General features: G+C 35.2%; 1 protein-coding gene across 3 annotated transcripts in view; it reads left to right on the top strand.

Annotated features, from left to right (window-relative positions):
• Window positions 1-24,003, top strand: part of TMEM135 (transmembrane protein 135) — a 243,989-nt gene that overhangs the window by 35,916 nt on the left and 184,070 nt on the right. For all 3 annotated transcript variants that reach the window (XM_029206795.1, XM_029206794.1, XM_029206793.1), the window contains exons 3-4: window positions 8,620-8,712; window positions 21,183-21,216. In XM_029206795.1, the coding sequence (XP_029062628.1) occupies window positions 8,620-8,712; window positions 21,183-21,216 (127 nt within the window). The remainder of the gene's footprint in view (window positions 1-8,619; window positions 8,713-21,182; window positions 21,217-24,003) is intronic.

Here is a 24,003-nt window from a genome sequence, read left to right as displayed (position 1 = left end):
ATGTTTATATAAATGTTGTGCAGGTCACTGCTTGTGTATTTTTTTCTCTCTGTGAAATGACATTTATTTATTTCAAAGAATGCTTGTAAAACCAGGAGTTGTGGGCCTCTTGGCCTAAAAATGTAATATAAACTTCAAATTATTGCTGTGATTATATAGCAAAAGTGCTTTAATGTATCATACATTTTCTGAGGCCCACTATATTTACTGACTTGTTAATGAGAATTTCTTAACTTTTCAGTTTCATAGATTAGGAATTCAAAGCAACTGTCCATGATATTGCTTAGGTCTGTATGCAGTGAATGGACTTCAAAAGGACTATAAAATGCTCGTGTTTATCTGTAAAATTTCTGGCATATCCTACTGATGAAACTTTTGGTCCTGATGCAGTGCATTATCTGTGTCACATGCTTCATACAATATACATGCAGTTAGAATTCAGTTTTTAGTGTTATGATATACTTAGCATGTTTATTAGATATTTACTTTTTATCTTCTCCCCCACACATTGTTGAAACCCAAACTAGTTTATTTAATTTGTCAAGTTAAAATACTAACTTCACATTATATTACTATTAATGTTACCCAGTTAGTATTACCCAAAATAATTCTGCAGGTATATTTTAACTGCAATTAGAAATATAATTTCTGCTTGCGAGAACACCAGAATCACAACTAGCTGCAGGACAATCATTGACAGGAAGACACTGGCACTCACCAAAAAAGATACCCCACATCCAAAGACAAAGGAGAAGCCACAATGAGACGGTAGGAGGGGCGCAGTCACAGTAAAATCAAATCCCATAACTGCTGGGTGGGTTACTCACAGACTGGAGAACCCTTATACCACAGAAGTCCACCCACTGGCGTGAAGGTTCTGAGCCCCATGTCAGCCTTCCCAACCTCGGAGTCTGGCAACAGGAGGAGGAATTCCTAGAGAATCAAACTTTGAAGGCTAGTGGGATTTGATTGCAGGACTTCGACAGGACTGGGGGAAACAGACTCCACTCTTGGAGGGCACACACAAAGTAGTGTGCTCATTGGGACCCAGGGGAAGGAGCAGTGACCCCATAGGAGACTGACTCAGACCTACCTGCTAGTATTGGAGGGTCTCTGGCAGAGGCAGGCAGTGGCTGTGTCTCACTGTGGGGACAAGGACACTGGCAGCGGAAGTTCTGGGAAGTACTCCTTGGTGTGAGCCCTCCCAGAGTCTGCCATTAGCCCCACCAAAGAGCCCAGGTAGGCTCCAGTGTTCGGTTGCCTCAGGCCAAACAACCAACATGGAGGGTACCCAGCCCCACCCATCAGCAGTCAAAAGGATTAAAGTTTTACTGAGCTCTGCCCACCAGAGCAAAGGTCGGCTCTACCCACCACCAGTCCCTCCCATCAGGAAACTTGCACAAGCCTCTTAAATAGCCTCATCCACCAGAGGGCAGACAGCAGAAGCAAGAAGAACTACAATCCTGCAGCCTGTGGAACAAAAACCACATTCACAGAAAGATAGACAAAATGAAAAGGCAGAGGACTATGAACCAGATGAAGAAACAAGATAAAACCCCAGAAAAACAACTAAATGGAGTGGAGATAGGCAACCTTCCAGAAAAAGAATTCAGAATAATGATAGTGAAGATGATCCAGGACCTTGGAAAAAGAAAGGAGGTAAAGATTGAGAAGATGCAAGAAATGTTTAACAAAGACTTAGAAGAATTAAAGAACAAATAAACAGAGAAGAACAATACAATAACTGAAATGAAAACTACACTAGAAGGAATCAATAGCAGAATAACTGAGGCAGAAGAATGGATAAGTGACCTGGAAGACAGAAAGGTGGAATTCACTGCCGTGGAACAGAATAAAGGAAAAAGAATGAAAAGAAATGAAGACAGCCTAAGAGACCTCTGGGACAACATTAAATGCAACAACATTCGCATTATAGGGGTCCCAGAAGGAGAAGAGAGAGAGAAAGGACCAGAGAAAATATTTGAAGAGATTATAATCGAAAACTTCCATAACATGGGAAAGGAAATAGCCACCCAAGTCCACGAAGTGCAGAGAGTCCCATACATGCCGAGACACATAGTAATCAAACTGACAAAAATTAAAGACAAAGAAAAATTATTGAAAGTAGCAAGGGAAAAACGACAAATAACATACAGGGGAACTCCCATAAGGTTAACAGCTGTTTTCTTAGCAGAAACTCTACAAGCCAGAAGGGAGTGGCATGATTAAGTGATGAAAGGGAAGAACCTACAACGAATATTACTCTACCCAGCAGGGATCTCATTCAGATTCGATGGAGAAATCAAAAGCTTTACAGAAAAGCAATAGCTAAGAGAACTCAGCACCACCAAAACAGCTCTACAACAAATGCTAAAGGAACTTCTCTAAGTGGGAAACACAAGAGAAGAAAAGGACCTACAAAAACAAACGCAAAACAATTAAGAAAATGGTCATAGGAACATACATACCGATAATTACCTTAAACATGAATGGATTAAATGCTCTAACCAAAATACACAGGCTCACTGAATAGATACAAAAAGAAGACCCATATATATGCTGTCTACAAGAGACCCACATCAGACCTAGGGACACATACAGACTGAAAGTGAGGGGATGGAAAAGGATATTCCATGCAAATGGAAATCAAAAGAAAGCTAGAATAGCAATACTCATATCAGATAAAATAGACTTTAAAATAAAGAATGTTACAAGAGACAAGGAAGGACACTACATAATGGTCAAGGGATCAATCCAAGAAGAAGATACAACAATTATAAATAAATATGCACCCAACATAAGAGCACCTCAATACATAAGGCAACTACTAACAGCTCTAAAAGAGGAAATTGACAGTAACACAATAATAGTGGAGGACTTTAACACCTCACTTACACCAATGGACAGATCATCCAAAATGAAAATAAATAAGGAAACAGAAGCTTTAAATGGCACAATAGACCAGAAAGGTTTAATTGATATTTATAGGACATTCCATCCAGAAACAGCAGATTACACTTTCTTCTCAAGAGCACACGGAACATTCTCCAGGATAGATCACATCTTGGGTCACAAATCCAGCCTCAGTAAATTTATGAAAATTGAAATCATAGCAAGCATCTTTTCTGACCACAACACTATGAGATTAGAAATGAATTAAAAGGAAAAAAATGCAAAAACACAAACATGTGGAGGCTAAACAATACGTTACTAAATAACCAAGAGATCACTGAGGAAATCAGAAAATACCTAGAGACAAATGACAATGAAAACACGATGATCCAAAACAAATGAGATGCAACAAAAGCAGTTCTAAGAGGGAATATAGCCTACCTGAAGAAACAAGAAAAATCTCAAATAAAGAATCTAACCTTACACCTAAAGGAACTAGAGAAAGAAGAACAAACAAAACGCAACGTTAGCAGAAGGAAAGAAATCATAAAGATCAGAGCAGAAATAAATGAAATAGAAACAAAGAAAACAATAGCAAAGATCAATAAAACTAAAAGCTGGTTCTTTGAGAAGATAAACAAAATTAATAAACCATTAGCCAGACTCATCAAGAAAAAGAGGGAGAGGACTCAAATCAATAAAATTGGAAATGGAAAAGGAGAAGTTACAACAGACACTGCAGAAATACAAAGCATCCTAAGACACTACTACAAGCAACTGTATGTCGATATAATGGACAACCTGGAAGAAATGGACAAATTCTTAGAAAGGCACAACCTGCCAAGACTGAATCAGGAAGACATAGAAAATATGAATAGACCAATCACAAGCACTGAAATTGAAACTGTGATTAAAAATCTTCCAAAAAACAAAAGTCCAGGACCAGATTGCTTCACAGGTGAATTCTGTCAAACATTTAGAGAAGAGCTAACACCCATCCTTCTCAGCCTCTTCCAAAAAATTGCAGAGGAAGGAACACTCCCAAACTCATTCTATGAGGCCACCATCACCCTGATACCAAAACCAGACAAAGATATTACCAAAAAGAAAATTACAGCCCAATATCACTGATGAATATAGATGCAAATATCCTCAACAAAATACTAGCAAACAGAATCCAACAACACATTAAAAGGATCATACACCATGATCAAGTGGGATTTATCCCAGGGATGCAAGGATTCTTCAATATACGCAAATCAATCAGTGTGACACAGCATATTAACAAATTGAAGAATAAAAACCATATGATCATCTCAATAGATGCAGAAAAAGCTTTTGACAAAATTCAATACCCATTTATGATAAAAACTCTCCAGAAAGTCGGCATAGAGGGAACGTACCTCAACATAATAAAGGCCATATATGACAAACCCACGGCAAGCACCATTCTCAATGGTGAAAAACTGAAAGCATTTCCTCTAAGATCAGGAACAAGACAAGGGTGTCCACTCTCACCACTATTATTCAACACAGTTTTGGAAGTCCTAGCCACGGCAATCAGAGAAGAAAAAGAAATACAAGGAATACAAATTGGAAAAGAAGAAGTAAAACTGTCACTGCTTGCAGATGACATGATACTATACACAGAGAATCCTAAAGATGCCACCAGAAAACTACGAGAGCTAATCAATGAATTTGGTAAAATTGCGGGATACAAAATTAATGCACAGAAATCTCTTGCATTCCTATACACTAATGATGAAAAATCTGAAAGAGAAATTAAGGGAACACTCCCATTTACCATTGCAACAAAAAGAGTAAAATACCTAGGAAGAAACCTACCTAGGGAGACAAAATAGACAAAGGCTTGTTTGCAGAAAACTATAAGACACTGATGAAAGAAATTAAAGATGATACCAACAGATGGAGAGATATACCATGTTCTTGGATTGGAAGAATCAATATTGTGAAAATGACTACACTACCCAAAGCAATCTACAGATTCAGTGCAATCCGTATCAAATTACCAATGGCATTTTTTTTACAGAATTAGAACAAAAAGTCTTAAAATTTGTATGGGGAAAAAAAAATTTTGTATGGAGACATCAAAGACCCTGAATAGCCAAAGCAGTCTTGAGGGAAAAAAATGGAGCTGGAGGAATCAGACTCCCTGACTTCAGACTATACTACAAAGCTACAGTAATCAAGACAATATGGTACTGGCAGAAAAACAGAAATGTAGATCAATGGAACAAGATAGAAAGCCCAGAGATAAACACATGCACCTATGGTCAACTAATCTATGACAAAGGAGGCAAGGATATACAATGGAGAAAAGACAGTCTCTTCAAAAAGTGGTGTTAGGAAAACTGGACAGCTACATGTAAAAGAATGAAATTAGAGCACTCCCTAACGCCATACACCAAAATAAACCCAAAATGGATTCGAGACCTAAATGTAAGACCGGACACTGTAAAAGTCTTAGAGGAAAACATAGGAAGAAAACTCTTTGATGTAAATCACAGCAAGATCTTTTTTGATTAGCCTCCTAGAGTCATGGAAATAAAAACAAAAATAAACAAATGGGACCTAATGAAACTTCAAATCTGTTGCCCAGCAAAGGAAACCATAAACAAGACAAAAAGACAACCCTCAGAATGGGAGAAAATACTTGCAAACGAATCAACGGAGAAAGGATTAATCTCCAAAACATATAAACAGCTCATGCAGGTCAATATTAAAAAAAATCAACCCAATCCAAAAATAGGCAGAAGATCTAAGTAGACATTTCTCCAAAATAGACATACAGATGGCCAAGAAGCACATGAAAAGCTGCTCAACATCACTAGTTATTGGAGAAATGCAAATCAAAACTACAATGAGTTATCACCTCACCCCAGTTCGAATGGGCATCATCAGAAAATCTACAAACAACCAATGCTGGAGAGGGTGTGGAGAAAAGGGAGCCCTCTTGCACTGTTGGTGGGAATGTAAATTGATACAGCCACCATGGAGAAGAGTATGGAGGTTCCTTAAAAAACTAAAAATAGAATTACCATATGACCCAGCAATCCCACTACTGGGCATATACTCAGAGCAAACCATAATTCCAAAAGACACATGCACGCCAATGTTCATTGCAGCACTATTTACAATAGCCAGGTCATGGAAGCAACCTAAATGCCCATCGATAGATGAATGGATAAGGAAATGTGGTACATATATACAATGGAATATTACTCAGCCATAAAAAGGAACGAAATTGGGTCATTTGTTGAGACATGGATGGATCTAGAGACTGTCATACAGAGTGAAGTAAGTCAGAAAGAGAAAAACAAATATCGTATATTAACGCATATGTGTGGAACCTAGATAAATGGTACAGATGAACCAGTTTGCAGGGCAGAAATTGAGACACAGATGTAGAGAACAAACGTATGGACAGCAAAGGGGGAAAGCGTCAGGGGTAGTGGGGGTGGTGGTGTGATGAATTGGGAGATTGGGATTGACATGTATTCACCGATGTGTATTAAACTGATTACTAATAATGAAAAAAAATTGCTCATAATAAGAACAATATTTCTTCCTTTCTGAACTCTTATACCTTGTATTTATTTTTCTTGCATTATTGTACTTGCTAAGATCTCCAGTACAGTGTTAACTAGAAGTGGGAATTATGGGGAGCTATGAATCATTCTCAGTCTAAAAGTGAAAGCTTTTAATGTTTTACCAAACTAGTTTTTTGTATATAGGGAATAATAAATTGAATAATAATTTTATCCTTTAAAAAAAAAAGAAATATAATTTCCAAATGTCTTCTATAGATTTTTGCCTTAAGAACATTAATATTTATAAACTTTTAGTAATTTATAAAGTTTATACTCTTGAATAAGTCATGCCTTTAAATTGACCTGAATAATCTGTGTAAGAAACTCTTTACCACGTAGTCTCTGGAAAGTTTCTAATAGTTGTTAAAACTCTAAAAATAGAGTTATACGATAATTAGGCTTTAAAAATTTGCAGTAATAATAAATTGGTCTTGCAGCATATTTATGTTCTATGAAGCTTTTGGTTAAGGTTTAGAGACATAAAATACTTATAATAAGGTAACATCTGTGTTCCTCCTATAACTGACTCACTCATTTATTTTCCTTTTTTGTTTATATTCAGTAACTTATTAAGTCCTTTGTGTATTTTATGTTGGAGGGAGAATCACCTCCAGTTTTCTTAGGCAGAAAGTTTCTGATGTCCATTGCAGAAATACCCATGTTATATGTAGGTTTTCTAATTTTTTTAAAGCTAAGCTTCAGCTAGAAAGAAAATTTCATCTGATATTTTATCCTTATCTGTATGTACATAGCATATGTTTTTTCCTGTAATACATCATTTAGCAGTTGACCAACTTTGTTCAGATAATTTCTTATAATTTTTTGTTTCTCCCTTTCTTAGGAACAAATTGTCTTTGAAAGGAAAAAGAGTCTTCCTAATATCTCCAGATTTCTTTTTTTTTCTCTTTAAAAACCCAACCCAGTGGCGTTTATAATTTGTGAGATACTGTGCAGATTCTTTCTCCCAAGGGATATATTCTAGGAAATGAAAAATTTTATATACACATATAAGTAAAAAATGTAAAATACTTTAGTAAGCGATGTAAGAAAAAACTTACCCAGGGTTGTAGAAGGAAAGAAGGAGAGACATTTTTTGAATATCTATCGTGTGTTAAAAAATAGTAATAGTTGAAAAAAATGGTACAAATGAACCTATATACAAAACAGAAATAGACCCATAGACATAGAAAACAAATTTATGGTTACCAAAGGGGAAGGGCGGGGGGTAAATTAGGAGTTTGGATTAACATACACACACTACTATATATAAAATGGATAACAAACAAGGACCTACTGTGCAGCACAGCGAACTATACTCAATATTTTGTAATAGCCTATAAGGGAAAAGAATCTGAAAAGAAAAAAAAAGAAAAAAATATATATATAACTGAATCTCTTTGCTATATACCTGAAACTAACACATTGTAAATCAGCTATACTTCCATAAAAAAAGAGCCATAATGAAAGAATAGTAGTAGTGATAACAATAGTAATAATAGCTAACATTTTCTGAGTACTTCCTATGTGTCATGGATGGCGCTGGGAAATATCTCATGTAGCCATCATAACAACTCTGTAAGATAGGTAATACATTTATTCCCGTTTGGTAGATAGGAAATTGAGAACATAGAAGGTTTGCAGAGTGAACAATGTTGGATCCAGGGACTGTCTGAATGAATATAACAGGTTAAATTATTGGAAGGAGAGATACCTATTAGTTTGCTATTGTAGTAGCCTGAAGAAGAGATGGTGAGGGACATAAATGAGGCAAGGGCAGTAGGTTGGAGAGGAATTTGAGAGATAAATTGTACATGGAAGTATTTAAGGGGATGATTTCATGTATGGGACATGGAAGAAGGTGAAGCCAAGGTGTCTCAAAGTGTCACACGTAGGTGGATAAGTGGTTGTTGATATCATTAACCTAGGAAAAGAGAGGAGAAAGAACAGGTTCATGGAGATAAGGGACTAAGATAATGAGTTTGGTTTTGGACATGCTGAATTTGAGGGGCTGTGGGACATTTAGATAGAGGGTGAACTGAGAAGGGGAACTTCTATGTGTAATAACTGAAATGACCAACTAGAAATTTCATATAATCATTCCAAATTTCAATTTCAGGAAAATACTTGGAAAATTCTACTCATGGAGTCCTGGCTTTGGTGCTGCTTTGCCAGCTTCTTATGTGGCCATTCTAATTGAGAGAAAAAGCAGGTAAACTTTTACATACCTACATATTTAATACAACTGATTTACTGTCCACCATCACAACTAGAGTGTTTTTTTTTTTTTTGCTTACTGTTTATCATGGTCCAGGGAGGAGAAATATTTCTACATATATTTTTCAGTCTTGGAAATATTGGGCTGGCCAAAAAGTTTGTTTGGTTAGGGAATATGTTGTTCAATACAGTTCTTGGTGAAAATGAAAACTGTGTCTTTTATTTTTACTTAAAACTGAACGAACTTTTTGGCCAACCCAATATTTGATGGACAATTTAACTTTATACTTATATTATTTAGGTTTTTAAGCCTATAAAAAATAAAGATTGACATTATATAGTAAAAATGCCCATTAGTCTTTGTTTACTAAAAAATTGAAGGGTTCTCTGATGTGTCAAACTAAAACATGGCTTGCATAAATTCTAATTAAAGATCTTTTCCATAACTGCAATACCATTATCACACCTAAGAAAATAAACAGTTTTCTTTTATCATTTAAATCTGTAATTTGCTTCGGGCTCATTAACCTCTATTAAATCAATTATTTTTTTTTGGATATCTTCTCATTTAAAAAAATTTTCATTTTTATCAACTTGAAAATGTTCCACGTGGAATAATAAGATTTCTACAAAATGCTACAAACTGTTATGTAAGTTTTTCAGTCAGGTAAACTGTTGAAGTTAAACATTTTGCATAAAAGAATATTTGCCATTTCAGGAATAATTATTTTTATTGTTGAGAACTGCTTTGATTCCATCTTTATCCCGGAGAATAAAGATACGGTCAGGTATATTAATCAAGATGGGATCATCTTTCAGTTTATGAAGATGTTTGTTATAATCATTGATCCCCTAGTAAGACTAAATATTTACTTAAACCACCTGAAGCCATTTTAATGCATTTTTGTAAATGTAATAGTATCTAAATTTTTGTGATTCTCTGTTTGATGATACTTTTAGATTATTAAAATTACTAAAATCAAAGGATGTTATAACCCCAGGAAAATCAAGTCAGTATTGCTAGAAACATAGGTTCCCCACCTGAGAGGACAGTACAGAATAGTTGTTAAAAGTGTGGATTCTGGAGCTATAAAATCTGGCTTGGGAGACTGGCTCCGCCACTTATTGTGTGACGTCTATGGCTTATTCCTTACCTGAAAAATGGAGGTAGTGATAATCTACTCACATGGTTATTCAGAGAATTAAGTGAGTTACTTATGTAAGTGTGCTTAGAAGAATGCCTGACACATGGTAAGTGTGTTAAGTATTTTTATTGGTTTTTTGACTGTAAGTAATGAGAGCCTTGTTCTGGTGATTGTAACTTTCTGATCAATTTAAAAATCTAAATATTGGTTTTGGAAATATGATTTCAGAGTATGTACTCATATATGAAACTTTAAAGATGCTTTAAATGAAGTTTGCTTCAATTTATTTTTTAGCACTTTAATAAGGTGGCATTTTTGAAGTTATTTGCCTACTTTTCAGCAGAAAATGTTGAAATGAACACCTGTGTAACGATCGCCTAGAGTCAACAGTTGTTAACATTTTACCATTTTTACTTTATTTGTATGTGGTTATATGTCTATGTATGTGTGGTATTGTGTGTGTGTACGAACCATATAGAAGTACATTGTAGACGTCATGACATTTTACTCCTAAATACTTTAGAATGCATATTCTAAAATAAGGGTACTTTCCTACATAATTACAACACTATTATCACACATAAGAAAATTAGCAGTCATTCCTGATTACCATCTTGTCCATATTGTCCTAAAATGCTTTTTTTTTTTTTTTTTTTGCGGTACGCGGGCCTCTCACTGTTGTGGCCTCTCCCATTGCGGAGCATAGGCTCCGGACACGCAGGCTCAGCGGCCATGGCTCACAGGCCTAGCTGCTCCGCGGCATGTGGGATCTTCCCGGACCGGGGCACGAACCCACGTCCCCTGCATCAGCAGGTGGACTCTCAACCACTGCGCCACCAGGGAAGCCCTCCATAGTTTTATCTTTTCTAGAATGTCATATACTTGGAGTCATACAGTATGTTGGCTTTTCAGATTGGCCTCTTTTACTTAGTAATATGCATTTAAGCTTCTTCCATGTCTTTTCATGGCTTGATAGGTTGTTTCTTTTTAGAACTGAATAATATTCCATGGTCTGGATGTACCACAGTTTATTTATCCATTGAGTTACTGACAGACATCTTGGTTGCTTCCAAGTTTTGGTAATTATGGATAAAGCTGCTATAAACCTCTGTTTGTGGGTTTTTGTGTAGGCATAAATTTTCAACTCCTTTAGATAATTACTAAGGGGTGTGATTGGGTATGATCATCTGGTAAGAGTATATTTAATTTTGTAAGAAACCGCCAACTGTCTTCCAAAGTGTCTGGGTCATTTTGTATCCCCACTAGCAATGAATGAGAATTCCTGTCGCTCTACATCTTCACCAGCATTTAGTGTTATCAGTGTTCTGAATTTTGGCCATTTTAATACATGTGTGGTGGTATCTCATTGTTGTTTTAGTTTGTATTTCCTCGATGACATATGTATTTTGTGGAGCATGTTTTCATATGCTTACTTATTTTAATCTCTATGTGTCTATATGTTTAAAGTGGGTTTCTTGTAGATGACATATAGTTGGGTTATGTTTTGAGATCAACTCTGACAGTCTTTTAATTGTTGTATTTAGACCATTGACATTCAAAGTGATTATTGATATAGTTGGATTAATTTCAACCATATTCATTACTGTTTTCTCTTTGTTGCCTTTGTTCTTATTTTTGTCTTCCACTCTTATTCTGCCTTTTGTGGTTTTAACTGAATGTTATATGTGGTTCCATTTTCTCTTCTTTCTTAACATATCAGTTATACTTATTTTAGTGGTTGCCTTAGTTTTTACAGTGCATCTTTACAACTAATCCAAGTCCACTTTCAAATAATACTGTACCCCTTCATAGGTAATGAGAGTATCTTATAGTAACAAAATAGCCCAAATTCCTTCCTCCTGTCCTTTGTATCATTGTTGTCATTCACTTCACTTGTAAGCATAATTACCACACACACACACACACACCACACACTTGATATATACATACATAATCAAATACATTGTTGCTATTATTTTGAATAATTGTTATCTGTTTGAACAATTAAAAATAAGAAAAATAAAATTAAAAAATTTACCTTCACTCATATCTTATTTGATGCACTACCTTTCTTTATGTACATGAGTTTCTGACTCATACTTTTCTTCTCTCTAGAGAACATTTAACATTTCTTGCAGAGCAGGTCTACTGGCAACAGATTCAATTTTGTCTAGTAAAATCTTTATTTGTCCTTCACTTTTGAAGGATAATTTTACAGGGTGCAGCATTCTAGGTTGGTGTTTTTTTTCTCTCAATGCTTTCAGTATTTCACTCCACTCTCCTGTTTGCATGGTTTCTGAGGAGAAGTCGGATGTAATTTTTTTTTTTTTTTTTTTTTTTGTGGTACGCGGGCCTCTCACTGTTGTGGCCTCTCCCATTGTGGAGCACAGGCTCCGGACGCGCAGGCTCAGTGGCCGTGGCTCATGGGCCTAGCTGCGCTGCGGCATGTGGGGTCTTCCCGGACCGGGGCACGAACCTGTGTCCCCTGCATTGGCAGGTGGACTCTCAACCACTGCGCCACCAGGGAAGCCCCAGATGTAATTCTTATCTTTGTTCCTCTATAGGTAAGGTGTGTTTTTCTTTAAGGATTTTTATTTATCTATGATTTTCTGTAGTTTGAATAAGATATGCCTGGGTGTAGTTTTGTTTTGGCATTTTTCCTGCTTGATGTTCTCTGAGCTTCCTGGATCTATGGTTCAGTGTCTGACATTAATTTGGGAAATTTTTGAGTCATCATTGTTTCAAATATTTCTTTTGTTCCTTTCTCTCTTTCTTCTCCTTCTGCTATACTCACTACACATATGTTATACCTTTTGTAATTATCCCACAATCCTTGGATATTCTCTTCTGTTTTTTTTTCAGTCTTTGTTCTCTTTGCTTTTCAGTTTCTGAGGATTCTACTGATAGATCCTATAGCTAAGAGTTTTTTTCCTCAGCTGTGTTCAGTCCACTAATAATCCCATCAAAGGCATTCTTTTTTTTTTTTTGATTTATTTATTTATTTTTGCCTGTGTTGGGTCTTTGTTTCTGTGTGAGGGCTTTCTCTAGTTGCGGCGAGCAGGGGCCACTGTTCATCGCAGTGCGCGGGCCTCTCACTGTCGCGGCCTCTCTTGTTGCGGAGCACAGGCTCCAGACACGCAGGCTTAGTAGTTGTGGCTCACGGGCCCAGTTGCTCCGCGGCATGTGGGGTCTTCCCAGACCAGGGCTCAAACCCGTGTCCCCCTCAACCACTGCGCCACCAGGGAAGCCCCAATTTGTGTCTTTTGCCTCTTGGTATGTCTTGTAATTTTTTCTTGTTAGCCGGACATGATGTACCAGGTAAACGGAATTGCTGTAAATAGGCCTTTTGTAATGTAGTGGTGAGTTGTGTGGGGAAGGGAAGTGTTCTATAGTCCTTTGACTCGGTTTCAGCCTTCCAATGAGCCTATGCCTGTGGACTGTGAACTTAACAAGTGTTTCTCAATTTTTCCCCTCCCCCTTGGTGGGGCAGGATGGTTAGAGTGTGCTGGAGTTGGGTTTTTCCCCTTCCTCCATGTGGAATTCTAGAGCCACGTGGAGTTGGGTGTTTTCCTTCCCCAGGTGAGTAAGGCTCTCATAATACCCCAGCAGGTTAGGCTCTGCTTAACTAGTTTCCCCTGAGGGCAACCAGTACTCTGGCTTATTTCAAAATGGTTCCTTTTCCCCTCCCTCTACTTGGAAGTACAAGGGGATTTTTCTCTGCTATTTACTGTGAGAACCTAGTCCAGCTCCTGGAGGTAAAACTCAAAAAAGTGTGGGGCCCCCTTAAGACTGATACCTCTGTAATTTTTAACTTCCACACTGAGCCTCCTGCTATTTATCAATTACAGTGCAGGCTTTCCTCTCCCGGCTCTCATTCCCTCCGAGGTTTCAGCTTGTGAGTCTGTGCTCTGTTAAGTTGTAATTCTCTGTATCTGCCTGCAGTCTCTCCAGTTTTGTGGGCAGCGTTTTGCAGTGTGAGCTTACTTTTCTTGTGGATGTTAACTTTTCAGTTTGTTGAGCTTTTTCCTTGGTGTTAGGACTAAGTGATCACTTCCAAGCTCCCTACATGGAAACTGGAAGAATGATTTTGTTATTTTAGAATAACATTTCTATGTATTTCTTTATGAAATATTTTTCTTTCGTGTGTGTGCTTGCTCTACAGTCTACATTATATATTTTTAACTTTATAGCTTCTTAGTGTTAATATTATCACCTCCCAAAATGTAGAAATATGTTTAGGTCCATCTTAGAGGTTATTTATTATAGGATTTTTTTTTCCCCTTTCCTTTCTTTTTTCTTTTCTCTCTTCTCCCCCCCCCCCACCCCTCTGCCCCCCTTCTTTCTTTCTTTTTTTGCTAGCCAATAGTCAGTTACTCTGGCACCAGGAGTTCAATAGTCCGTTCTTTCTCCACTGATTTGGAATGCTCCTTGTCATATACCAATTTTTCATATATATGTGTGTTTTGTTGCTTTCTGAATTTTTTTCTGTTGATGTATTAGTCTAGGTCTTATCTTTATAATTTTAGTTTCAAAAAAGTCAAATTTTTCTTTGAAGACCAACATTTGTTTAAATACCATAATAATTCTAAAATAAAATTGTGTTATTGATATTAAAAGCTATAACTTCTTAAGGCATAAAGAGGTTTCCTAGAAGTGAGGTGATAACTTGGATTTTGGTTACTAGTTTATTTCCTATTCTCCGTTTACCTTTGGTGGTACACTATTTTTTTTTTTTTAAGTTTTCTGATTTTATTTTTTTAAGTGAGCTATTGCACTGGTGTTTTATTCATAGACGGTAGGTATTCATAGAAAATTGGTTCTAGATTATGGCCTGTTCTAAATATTAACTGGAGTGGATTTACTGTTTTGAAGACCTGATCAGAATTTTAAGTTTGGCTTCTTTATAAGTATTATCCCACGGTTGCTGAAGAAAAATTGATCCTTATCTTGATGTGATTGTTTAGTAGTCGAAATTTTTGTGATGTGTATTGATTCTGTTGTTTATTAGGTGATGCAGTTAATACCTGGAAATAGCTTTTGAGTTCTTGGGTTTTTTTAAATTTAATTTAATTTAATTTAATTAGTTTATTTTTGCGGTATGCGAGCCTCTCACCGTTGTGGCTTCTCCCGCTGTGGAGCAGAGGCTCTGGACGCGCAGGCTCAGCGGCCATGGCTCACGGGCCCAGCCGCTCCGCGGCATGTGGGATCCTCCCGGACCGGGGCACGAACCCATGTCCCTTGCATCGGCAGGCGGACTCTCAACCACTGCACCATCAGGGAAGCCCTTGGGTTTTTTTTAGAATTGTGTATGTATATGTACATCAGCCACAAATACTGGTTTGGGGTTCTAATTAAAAACTTTAAAATTTAATTTTATAGTATTGTTCAGAAGCTGGTGACTTACTGTTTAAAAAGCAGGTTTAAAAGTTTTTTTTTTTGGCCTTAACCTTAAAAGATAGAAAAGCAAATCTTTTTGTTTTCTTTACAAGTTGCTTTATAGTGTGTCTTATTTTAAGAAAGTATGGTCTATGTTTATCTGGAATTGCGCAAAAGTTAACCCAGTGGTCTTACTTGCTTTGAAAAAGTATTTTTTACTTAAAACAAATTTTTATTGATTTCATTAAACATCAAGATCCCTGAATAGACTGTAAGTAATTTACAAAGGTTGAAGTTATGTGTATTTCAAAATGATTACATCTAGCCCAAAATGAAGCATATTAATATTATAGTTTTTACTTTAAGGAAAAGGAATTTGTAATCATGCCTTTAATTCACAAAGAAAGTCAATGATGGAGATAGCCAGCAGGCAGCTTGAAATATGAGTCTAGATTCAGGAGAAGCACAGGAGTTATGTAAATAAAATTGGAAGTTTCCTTCTTGTAGGTTATCATTGAAGCTATGGGAGAAGATCAGAGTCTCAAAGCTCAGAATAAGAAGAGGTCTGAGGTTATAAGTTGGGAAACAGCAACATTTAAGGAATCAGATTTCAATTGATCTTTTATCAATTGATCAGTTGTCAGTTCATCCTTTTAAAAATAAATATCAGTAATATATTAGAAAGAGTAGAAGAAACAGAATGTGGAAGCAGTTTTTTCCAAATTAGCGGTAATCCTAATTTTTAAATCTCTAAAGCTGTATTTAATAAAATCTTTACTGAAGTTATACATTTTGTATAATCTGTTTTTCAAAAAGCATTTAATGAGGTACAAGCATACAACATGGTTATATATACACACATATGTATGATGGATATATATATAGATATAGATGTATAAGTGAAGATCTATCTATATTCATGTCTTCATCTACATTGGTTTAAACTTATTTCCTCCCAACTTTCCAACTCACCCATCCATTTATTCATCCATTCCTCCATCCATCCATCCATCTTTCCCAGCCTCCTTCCCTCTACAGAATTAAGCATGCTTTGCCAGCTAGTTCCTAACACCTTGTAAGAGGGCAGCTTACTTAAATCTTAATCGCATCACTGTGGGGTTCTGTGAAAGCTTTGAAGTTGTTTCCAGGGTTGCTTAAAAAATTTGTGCCACAAAGAACTGTGATGGTAGTAACTCAGCAGGAAGCATTGGTAACATCTAGTTTATCCCTAGGTGGGCTGTTAAGAACTAGTCTTCTCTTTCTTTTTCTAGGAAGTGCTTTGTTTGTGGTTCAGAAAGAAGTTGTTCTGATGGATTTTGTTTTGTAGAATTGCTATGGATTTGCTTTGATATTTAGTGTTAGTTTAGGTAAGTTGAAACTGCAGGGTGCTCAAACATGGACGTGGATTAAAGTATCAAAAATTGCATATTTATTCTAAGCATATTCATGGCTTGAGTTGTTAAATTACACTGTTGTAGTTATGAAACTCCCAAGCAGATATGACCAAAATGAATCAAATATATAATATGTGAATAAAAGAATACTTATAAACTGGCCTATAAATTCTTGGGATCTTCAAGTTTCAGTGTCATGTTCACAGGAAGAAAATTAAATTACCTTGCAGTCTTCTGAAAAGCTTACTCTGTATTATCCACTATATATAATAGAATGTGATTATAGACTCTTGCTCTAGACTGCAAGTTTACCTTATCCATTCTTATACCTTAAAGAAGTATTTTATACTCTTCTAAAACATTCTGACAGATGAAATCTATTATATTTTGAAAGACTTTCTGAAATGATTAAATAGCATCTCTTGGTAACCATTACAATGTTTAAGAACAATCACTTTGTTTTTCTTTAATCTCTAATTTCTCCTTATCCATAGAACACAGAACACACATATTTTATATATATACATAGAATATATAAATATTTAGAATTTAGAGGTTATACTATTCTTTCTGTATTCTGTAGTGACCTTAGTTATGAAATGTGTTATATACAGTATCATTCAGAAGTTTGAGAAAGTTAGCTAAAGAATATTTACACTAAAGTTTCCAGAAAAAAAGCATTATTGTTCATCTGATGAGACAAAATAATGTCGTTAGAAGATAATCCTTGGAATTTCAGTAGAATGTGAGGATACCTTTTAATCTACTGAGATGTTAAGAAAATTTAATTATTTTAATATTTTCCCACAGGAGTAGTGATACTCTGATTACAAAGAGTTAGTTCTTGCAGCAGTGGTTCTTAATACTTTTTTAGATAGTACCCTTTGATGTGCACACCCACTTACATTTTTCATGCAAGTTTAAAAGATTCACCCCTTTTCCCCATCAAAAAAAAAGAAAAGAAAAAAAAAGAAGCTTATCTGTAGTTTAAAGAAATACTCGACTAACTTTAGACTGCTTATTCACTGAGCTTCACCAGTCTTCTAATCTAGTGATTCTCAGCAGAATGGGAGTATTTGTGTATCAGAGTCTCCTGTGAAGTTTAAAAAGTTATTGTCCTCCTTGCCCCAGCCCTTCCTCTAGGCCACCTTTTGTTCTAATTGGCACCTCCCACTTCCCCATCACTGTTGTAAGCAGTGTTTTATAATATATAACTTGGTTTCCAGAGAGAATTTATGCACTAGGAAGGGAGTGACTTGTTTGTCTTCAGACCTAGGCTAGATACAGTCAAGTGTTAAATAAAATTTGTATTTAATTAGCTTATCTATTTCCTATGATACTGAACATCTCCAGAGAAGTGTTAAAATAAATCACTGTTCTCATATTCTAAGCTACCAAGTTGACATTGGAATGGAGGTTAAAGACGTACCAGGTAAAGGCACCAAAAAGAGCCTGGCTATGTAATCCAACATATCATGCCCATCACAGGCATTGCCCTCTCATTCTTGAGGCTATTAGCTTTGGGTTGGAATTCAGATAAAGCTGGGAAGGAGGTGATCTTCCTCATTGTTTGGGAAGGATAAATTGAAACTTGAGACCAGAATAGGACATAATCTAACAATGATGCATCCTCAGTTTTTCCCAGTAGTAAGAATGTGTCAAGGCTTTGTTCATCCTCATCACACAGAAGCCTGCTAGGACAGCATATTAAACAAGTCAGTGAATTTTAGAATTGAAAGGTAACTTAGGACTTCCCTGGTGGCGCAGTGGTTAAGAATCTGCCTGCCAATGCAGGGGACACGGGTTCGAGCCCTGGTCGGGGAAGATCCCACATGCCGCGGAGCAACTAAGCCCGTGCACCACAACTACTGAGCCTGTGCTCTAGAGCCCGCAAGCCACAACTACGGAAGCCCGCGCGCCTGGAGCCCGTGCTCCACAACAGGAGAAGCCACTGCAATGAGAAGCCCGTGCACCAAAACGAAGAGTAGGCCCCGCTCACCTCAACTAGAGAAAAACCCGCGTGCAGCAACAAAGACCCAGTATAGCTAAAAATAAATAAATTAAAAAAAAAAAGAAAGGTAACTTAGTAATGTAAAGATTTTCTGCTGTAGAAGCAGTGCATTGGAAACAACGTGAAACTGGAGTCAGACGAACTTGCTTTTTTCTGCTTTTGTATTTTTAAGGAAACCACTTCTTTGATTCTTGGTTTTCAATAGAGTGAGGGCAGTAGTATCTGTGTTACACTTCATAGAACTAGTGAGAGGATAAAATCTGATTTCAAAATATTAATTATACCTTGTAAATTATTAAATTTTATACAAATATATGACAAACAGATCACGTCTTTGCTTGCTAATAAATTAGTATCATTAATTGGCCCTCGCTCTGTCTGGTGGCTATCTTTTGTGATTATATTTCTATAATACATGTTTATAATGTGTTCCTTTTTATAAAACTGGGTTCCTAGTAACACCTTGCTTAGTAATTCTACCATTTGATTAGTGTCTATAGATGCCAGGTACTATTATTGCAGGTCTGTGAAAATGTAAAAGTTAACAAGATAATCTTTGCTCAGTAAAGGTAAACAGTTATAGATGGAAGCTAGTGATGATGCTGGAGCTTGGATTACTGTTAATATTAGAGGCAGAATGAGATTAGTGGAGCAAATGTTTTTAAAGATAGCGTCATACATTAGTTCACTTCATAATGAAAAGTATTTTCAGGGACTACCACTGAAATTACAGAAATATTTTTATTTTGGTTTTTGTAATGAAGAATATTATTTTTTTCTTCGTACGTAACCAGCTGTTGGTAAGAATAGGTATCACTTGAGAAGGATTGAACTTTTCTGTGTATGTGTGACTCTTGGATGATGATGTTACCCTAACTTTTCTTGATATAATTTATTTAAAATAAGTACTATTAGAACATCTTTGATTTAGAATTTGGTAGGAACTAATAAGCTTGGTAAGGTTTAGTGAGAACAATTTCAATTCGTATGTACAATCATAGAAAAGAAGAGCTGAAAGGGACCTTACAGATCATCTTATCACTGATTCTGAAACACTTTTAGAAGGTCAGTACACTTGTCTTGTTCTGCTGAGGTGCATTAGGACCTGCTGAAGAGGGACATTGCTGGGGGGTGTGGCCCAGTGGGTATGCCTAGACCGCCTCCTCCTTTCAACCAAGGTGGCCCAATGATATGTTTTATATATTGCTGATAAATGTAAGTTTTTTTCTTTAACTAGTTTTTATGTTTGAAAATGTAAGTTAGATAACTAGTTTTGTTCCCTTATTTTTATGACAAAATTACAGGGTACCAGAGAGTTAAAATTAACTGGAACCCTGATTTCAGAACTTCACTTCAGCATTGTTCACTTATATCGTACTGCCTCCATGTGGCTTTAGTAAATTAAAAATCCTATTAAGCCAAGTTAAATGATGAGCAATCAAGACTTTGTATGACTGAATCTGACATCAAGAAGATTTGATTGATGATGTTAATATCAAGACCTGGCATGATATTTAAGTGAAAGTGATTTGATATTTTTGCTTCTTTTATATATAAAGTAGTAGTTTCTTTGAGTTCGAAAAAAATGTTCATAATTGAAACTCAAATAAGTTTTTATAATTTTCAGAGTTTATTATTTGAACTCTGCCCTTGAACTCTTAAAACATTAAAGACCTCTTTCTTAGAGGATAGGATATGGTTCATTTATGGTCTCATGTGCAGATAAGTTAAATAAAGTGATTAAGGGCATAAAATTGTCCTTATCTTTGAGTTTCTAGATGAATTCTCATTAAGTAAGAGTAAATATGTATTTAGTAAATATGCAGTTTTTCTGTAAAGTGAGTGTTTATAGAGCTTTTGTTTGTCCTTTGGCATTAGAGAATTAACTTACTGCCTGACTTTTCACTTAACAATGAAATTAAAACAAGGTGATTTGTGTGATTTGTAATGGCATCTAATGAACAGTTGCATTGTGTGTGAAACAAATAGAAGATCTGTTTTTTAAAAAATAAATATGCATTTAGTTAAAATTGATATGGCCTTGACATTTCTGGCAAGATGAATTTGTTAGGATTCTTCCTTAAATTTAGAATTCTCTAGCATAAACATAGAATAATAGCAAATTGTACCTCTCTTCCTATTAATAAATAATAAGGTATTAGTAGTTTTAAAAATTGAGATGTAATTGACATATAACATTATATTAGTTTCAGGTGAACAATATAATAATTAGATACTGGTGTATATTGCAAAATGATTTTCACAGTAAGTCTAGTTAACAATTACTACGCAATAGTAATTTTAAAGAATTTTAATTAACGAGCATTAAACAGAATGTTTAATGACTACAGATTAGAATGACTTGTAGAATCTATTTACAGCCAACTATTAGGGTACTGAAAACTTAGATCAGCATAATCTATCCCTTTTCCACAACTTCTGGTAATTGTTTTGGTAGATTTCTAAAAAAATGATAAAGTGATTATTAAGTCAAATTGATGGTTAGTCTCACGCTGTCTCTTCTTAAAATTATTTGCAGGAGAGGGCTGCTCACAATTTATATGGCCAACTTGGTGAGTAATTCTTTTTTTTGCTTTCAAGGTTTTTCCATGTACTTTTTAACCTTTTTTTGTTTGTTTTTTTTGAATCAAGTTCCCTTAAAAAAAAAAAAGAAAGAAAACCTACTTAAATTTGAGAATATTTTCTGTCTCTGTTTTAAAGGATAGACTTAAATGTTTAAAATAGCTTTGATGCTCTCTGGTTTATTCCTGTCATATATGACTGAATTGCACTTACTTCAGGAGGAAGATGATTCATGGCCCTGTGTCCTTCATGACTCTTTTTTCCTTAAAGATTAGATCTTCATCTTTGATAGGGTATATATCTATATCTGTATATGTCTCGCTATATATCTTTAACTTCATTTCATACTCTGCTTCTATTGCTAACTTCTTGTGGCAAAAAAGATTTAAGGATGAGCTTTTATGATGCACAGTTTTCTTGGAATCAGAATAGCATTCATTCTATCTAAATACTGAATATATTTAATACTATAATTAGCTAGGCTTCTAAATTTCTAAGTTTTCAAAATTGAAATTAATGTTGTCTAGTCTGATATTTACTGTAAATATATAATCAAGGTTATATGCTTTTCATTGTCAAGTTCATATTTTAAAAACATATTTGTATTAAAACCTTTTAAAGTTGTTTAATGGAATTGATAGGCGACATTGAAAAATTCAGCTATGGAAAGATGAATTAATTATGTGTTTACCTAAGGATAGGTTTTTGAATTTTGTAACAAGGGAATGTAGTTCAGGGTTGTATTCAGCAACTTATTTCAGTTCAAAATGTTTAATTTTTGCTCTGTTGTTATCATGTGTCAGTTACTGTGCTATATGCTGGGAGGCAAGTTGAAGACAGTCCTTGTACTTATGGAGTTTGCTGTCTAGTGGAAAAGTCACAATAGAAATAATGTTTGAAAAGGACTGGAAGATGAATTATAGGGTGCTGTGGAAACCATAATAATGGCACCAAACTATGCTAGATGCTGCTTTCCTTTCTGATTTTGTAAAAAACTTAAAAATATTACATCTGCATGCTAGAATAGATTTGAGTTTTAATGCATTTTTTTTCTTTTAGTCATACACATGCTTTTCTATACTACCGCATGGTGATACTTTAATACTGAAATACTATATGTATTTACACATTTATCTTAAATTCTAAGTAAATTTCGACAAACTTTTTTTGTGTTGCCTTGTTTAGATTGGAAATTCCTGGAGAGAAGATATTTGATTTTGATTAATATAATCAATGTTGGAAAATGCCCTAAAAATACTGTATTTTTTTTAAGATTAAACTTTTTATTTTGAAATAATCATAGGTTCATGTGCAGTTGTAAGAAATAATAGAGAGATCTCATGTTACTCTCTACCCAGTTTCCCTTAATAGTATTATTTTACAAAACTGTAGTAGTATCAAAATTAGGATATTTACATTGATATTTACTGTAGTCAAGATAGAGAACATTTCCTTCACAGGGACCCTTCATGCTGCCCTTTTGTAGCTACATTTACTTCCCTCTGACCCTTACCTCCCATTCCTCAACCTCTGGCAACCATTAATTTATTCTTTATTTCTGTAATTTTTTAAATTCTATAATCATTTCAAGAATGATGTATAAATAGAATTATATAGTACATACTATTTGTCATTAGCTGTTTTCACTCAACGTAATTCTCTGGAGATTCAAGTTGTTTGGTATATCAGTAGTTCATTTCTTTTTATTGCTGAGTAGTATATCATGGTATGGCTGTACTAGTTTATTTAACTATTCACCCATTGAAGAACATCTGGCTTGTTTCCAGTTTTTGGCTGTTAACAAATAAAGCCGCTATAGATGTTCATGTGCAGGTTTTTGTGTGAACATGAGTTTTTACTTCTCTGGGATAAATGCCCAGAAGTGTAGGTGCCAGGTTGTATGGTAGTTGAATGTTTAGTTTTTAAAGAAACTGATAAACTGTTTTCCAGAGTGGCTGTACTATGTTGTTTTGATAGTGTTCCCGATTTAGAATAAACCTTTGAATCTCTCGATCTTTCTAAATGGGAAACTTTTTGTGTTAACTTAACATTAACATTTGTCTGTTCAGTAGATTTGTACTTTTTATGTCCAGATTAATAAATGTCAGTATTAGGCAAGTTTTTCAGAAAGTGCAAAATATGAATTGGTCTTTTATCTTTTGTCAGCCAGGGTCTGTAATTTAAAAATTTAATGAGATCAAAGGCTTTTACACATGGATTTTTGACTATGTCCAAAGGAAATGAATTTGTACATGATACATTCTGGATACTAATGATAGTCTTAGTATCTTCATCGTCCCTTCCTCTGAATAGAGCCTTTTATTTATACTATTGCTGTATAACTATTACTTAACTAAGAGGGTGGTTATTGCAGAATAGGTAAGAAATACTTTCAGAGACTGAGTTTAACCTTAAGAAATAACTTTGTTCTGTAACTCTGTTATGTTGCTCACTAGACTAAGTTGAGATTGTTGGCTTATTTTAACATCAGCGACACAATTTCTAAATGTTGGGAGGTTTTATTTTAAGAAAATTATACATTGTATTTAGGTATGTGTTTCTGATTTGGAAAGTAGAGAAAAACATGAAGAAGAAAGTAAAAATCATCTGTAGTTTTACTGTGTAGTAATTACTGACATTTTAGTGTTTATTTCTTTATTCCCTTCCCTTTCCTCCAGTGTACCTATATAAATACACAAACATAGATGCACATTCACATTATATACCCATTAAAAAAAAAATTGGGGGCATACTGTTTTGTGACATCTTTTGTTACT

The sequence above is a fragment of the Monodon monoceros genome, unplaced genomic scaffold, assembly GCF_005190385.1.
Source record: "Monodon monoceros isolate NGI ecotype Baffin Bay Population unplaced genomic scaffold, NGI_Narwhal_1 Super_Scaffold_7, whole genome shotgun sequence".
Lineage (NCBI taxonomy): Eukaryota > Metazoa > Chordata > Mammalia > Artiodactyla > Monodontidae > Monodon > Monodon monoceros.
The sequence above is the reverse complement of the archived record's forward strand: the minus strand, read 5'-3'. Positions and strand labels throughout refer to the sequence as shown.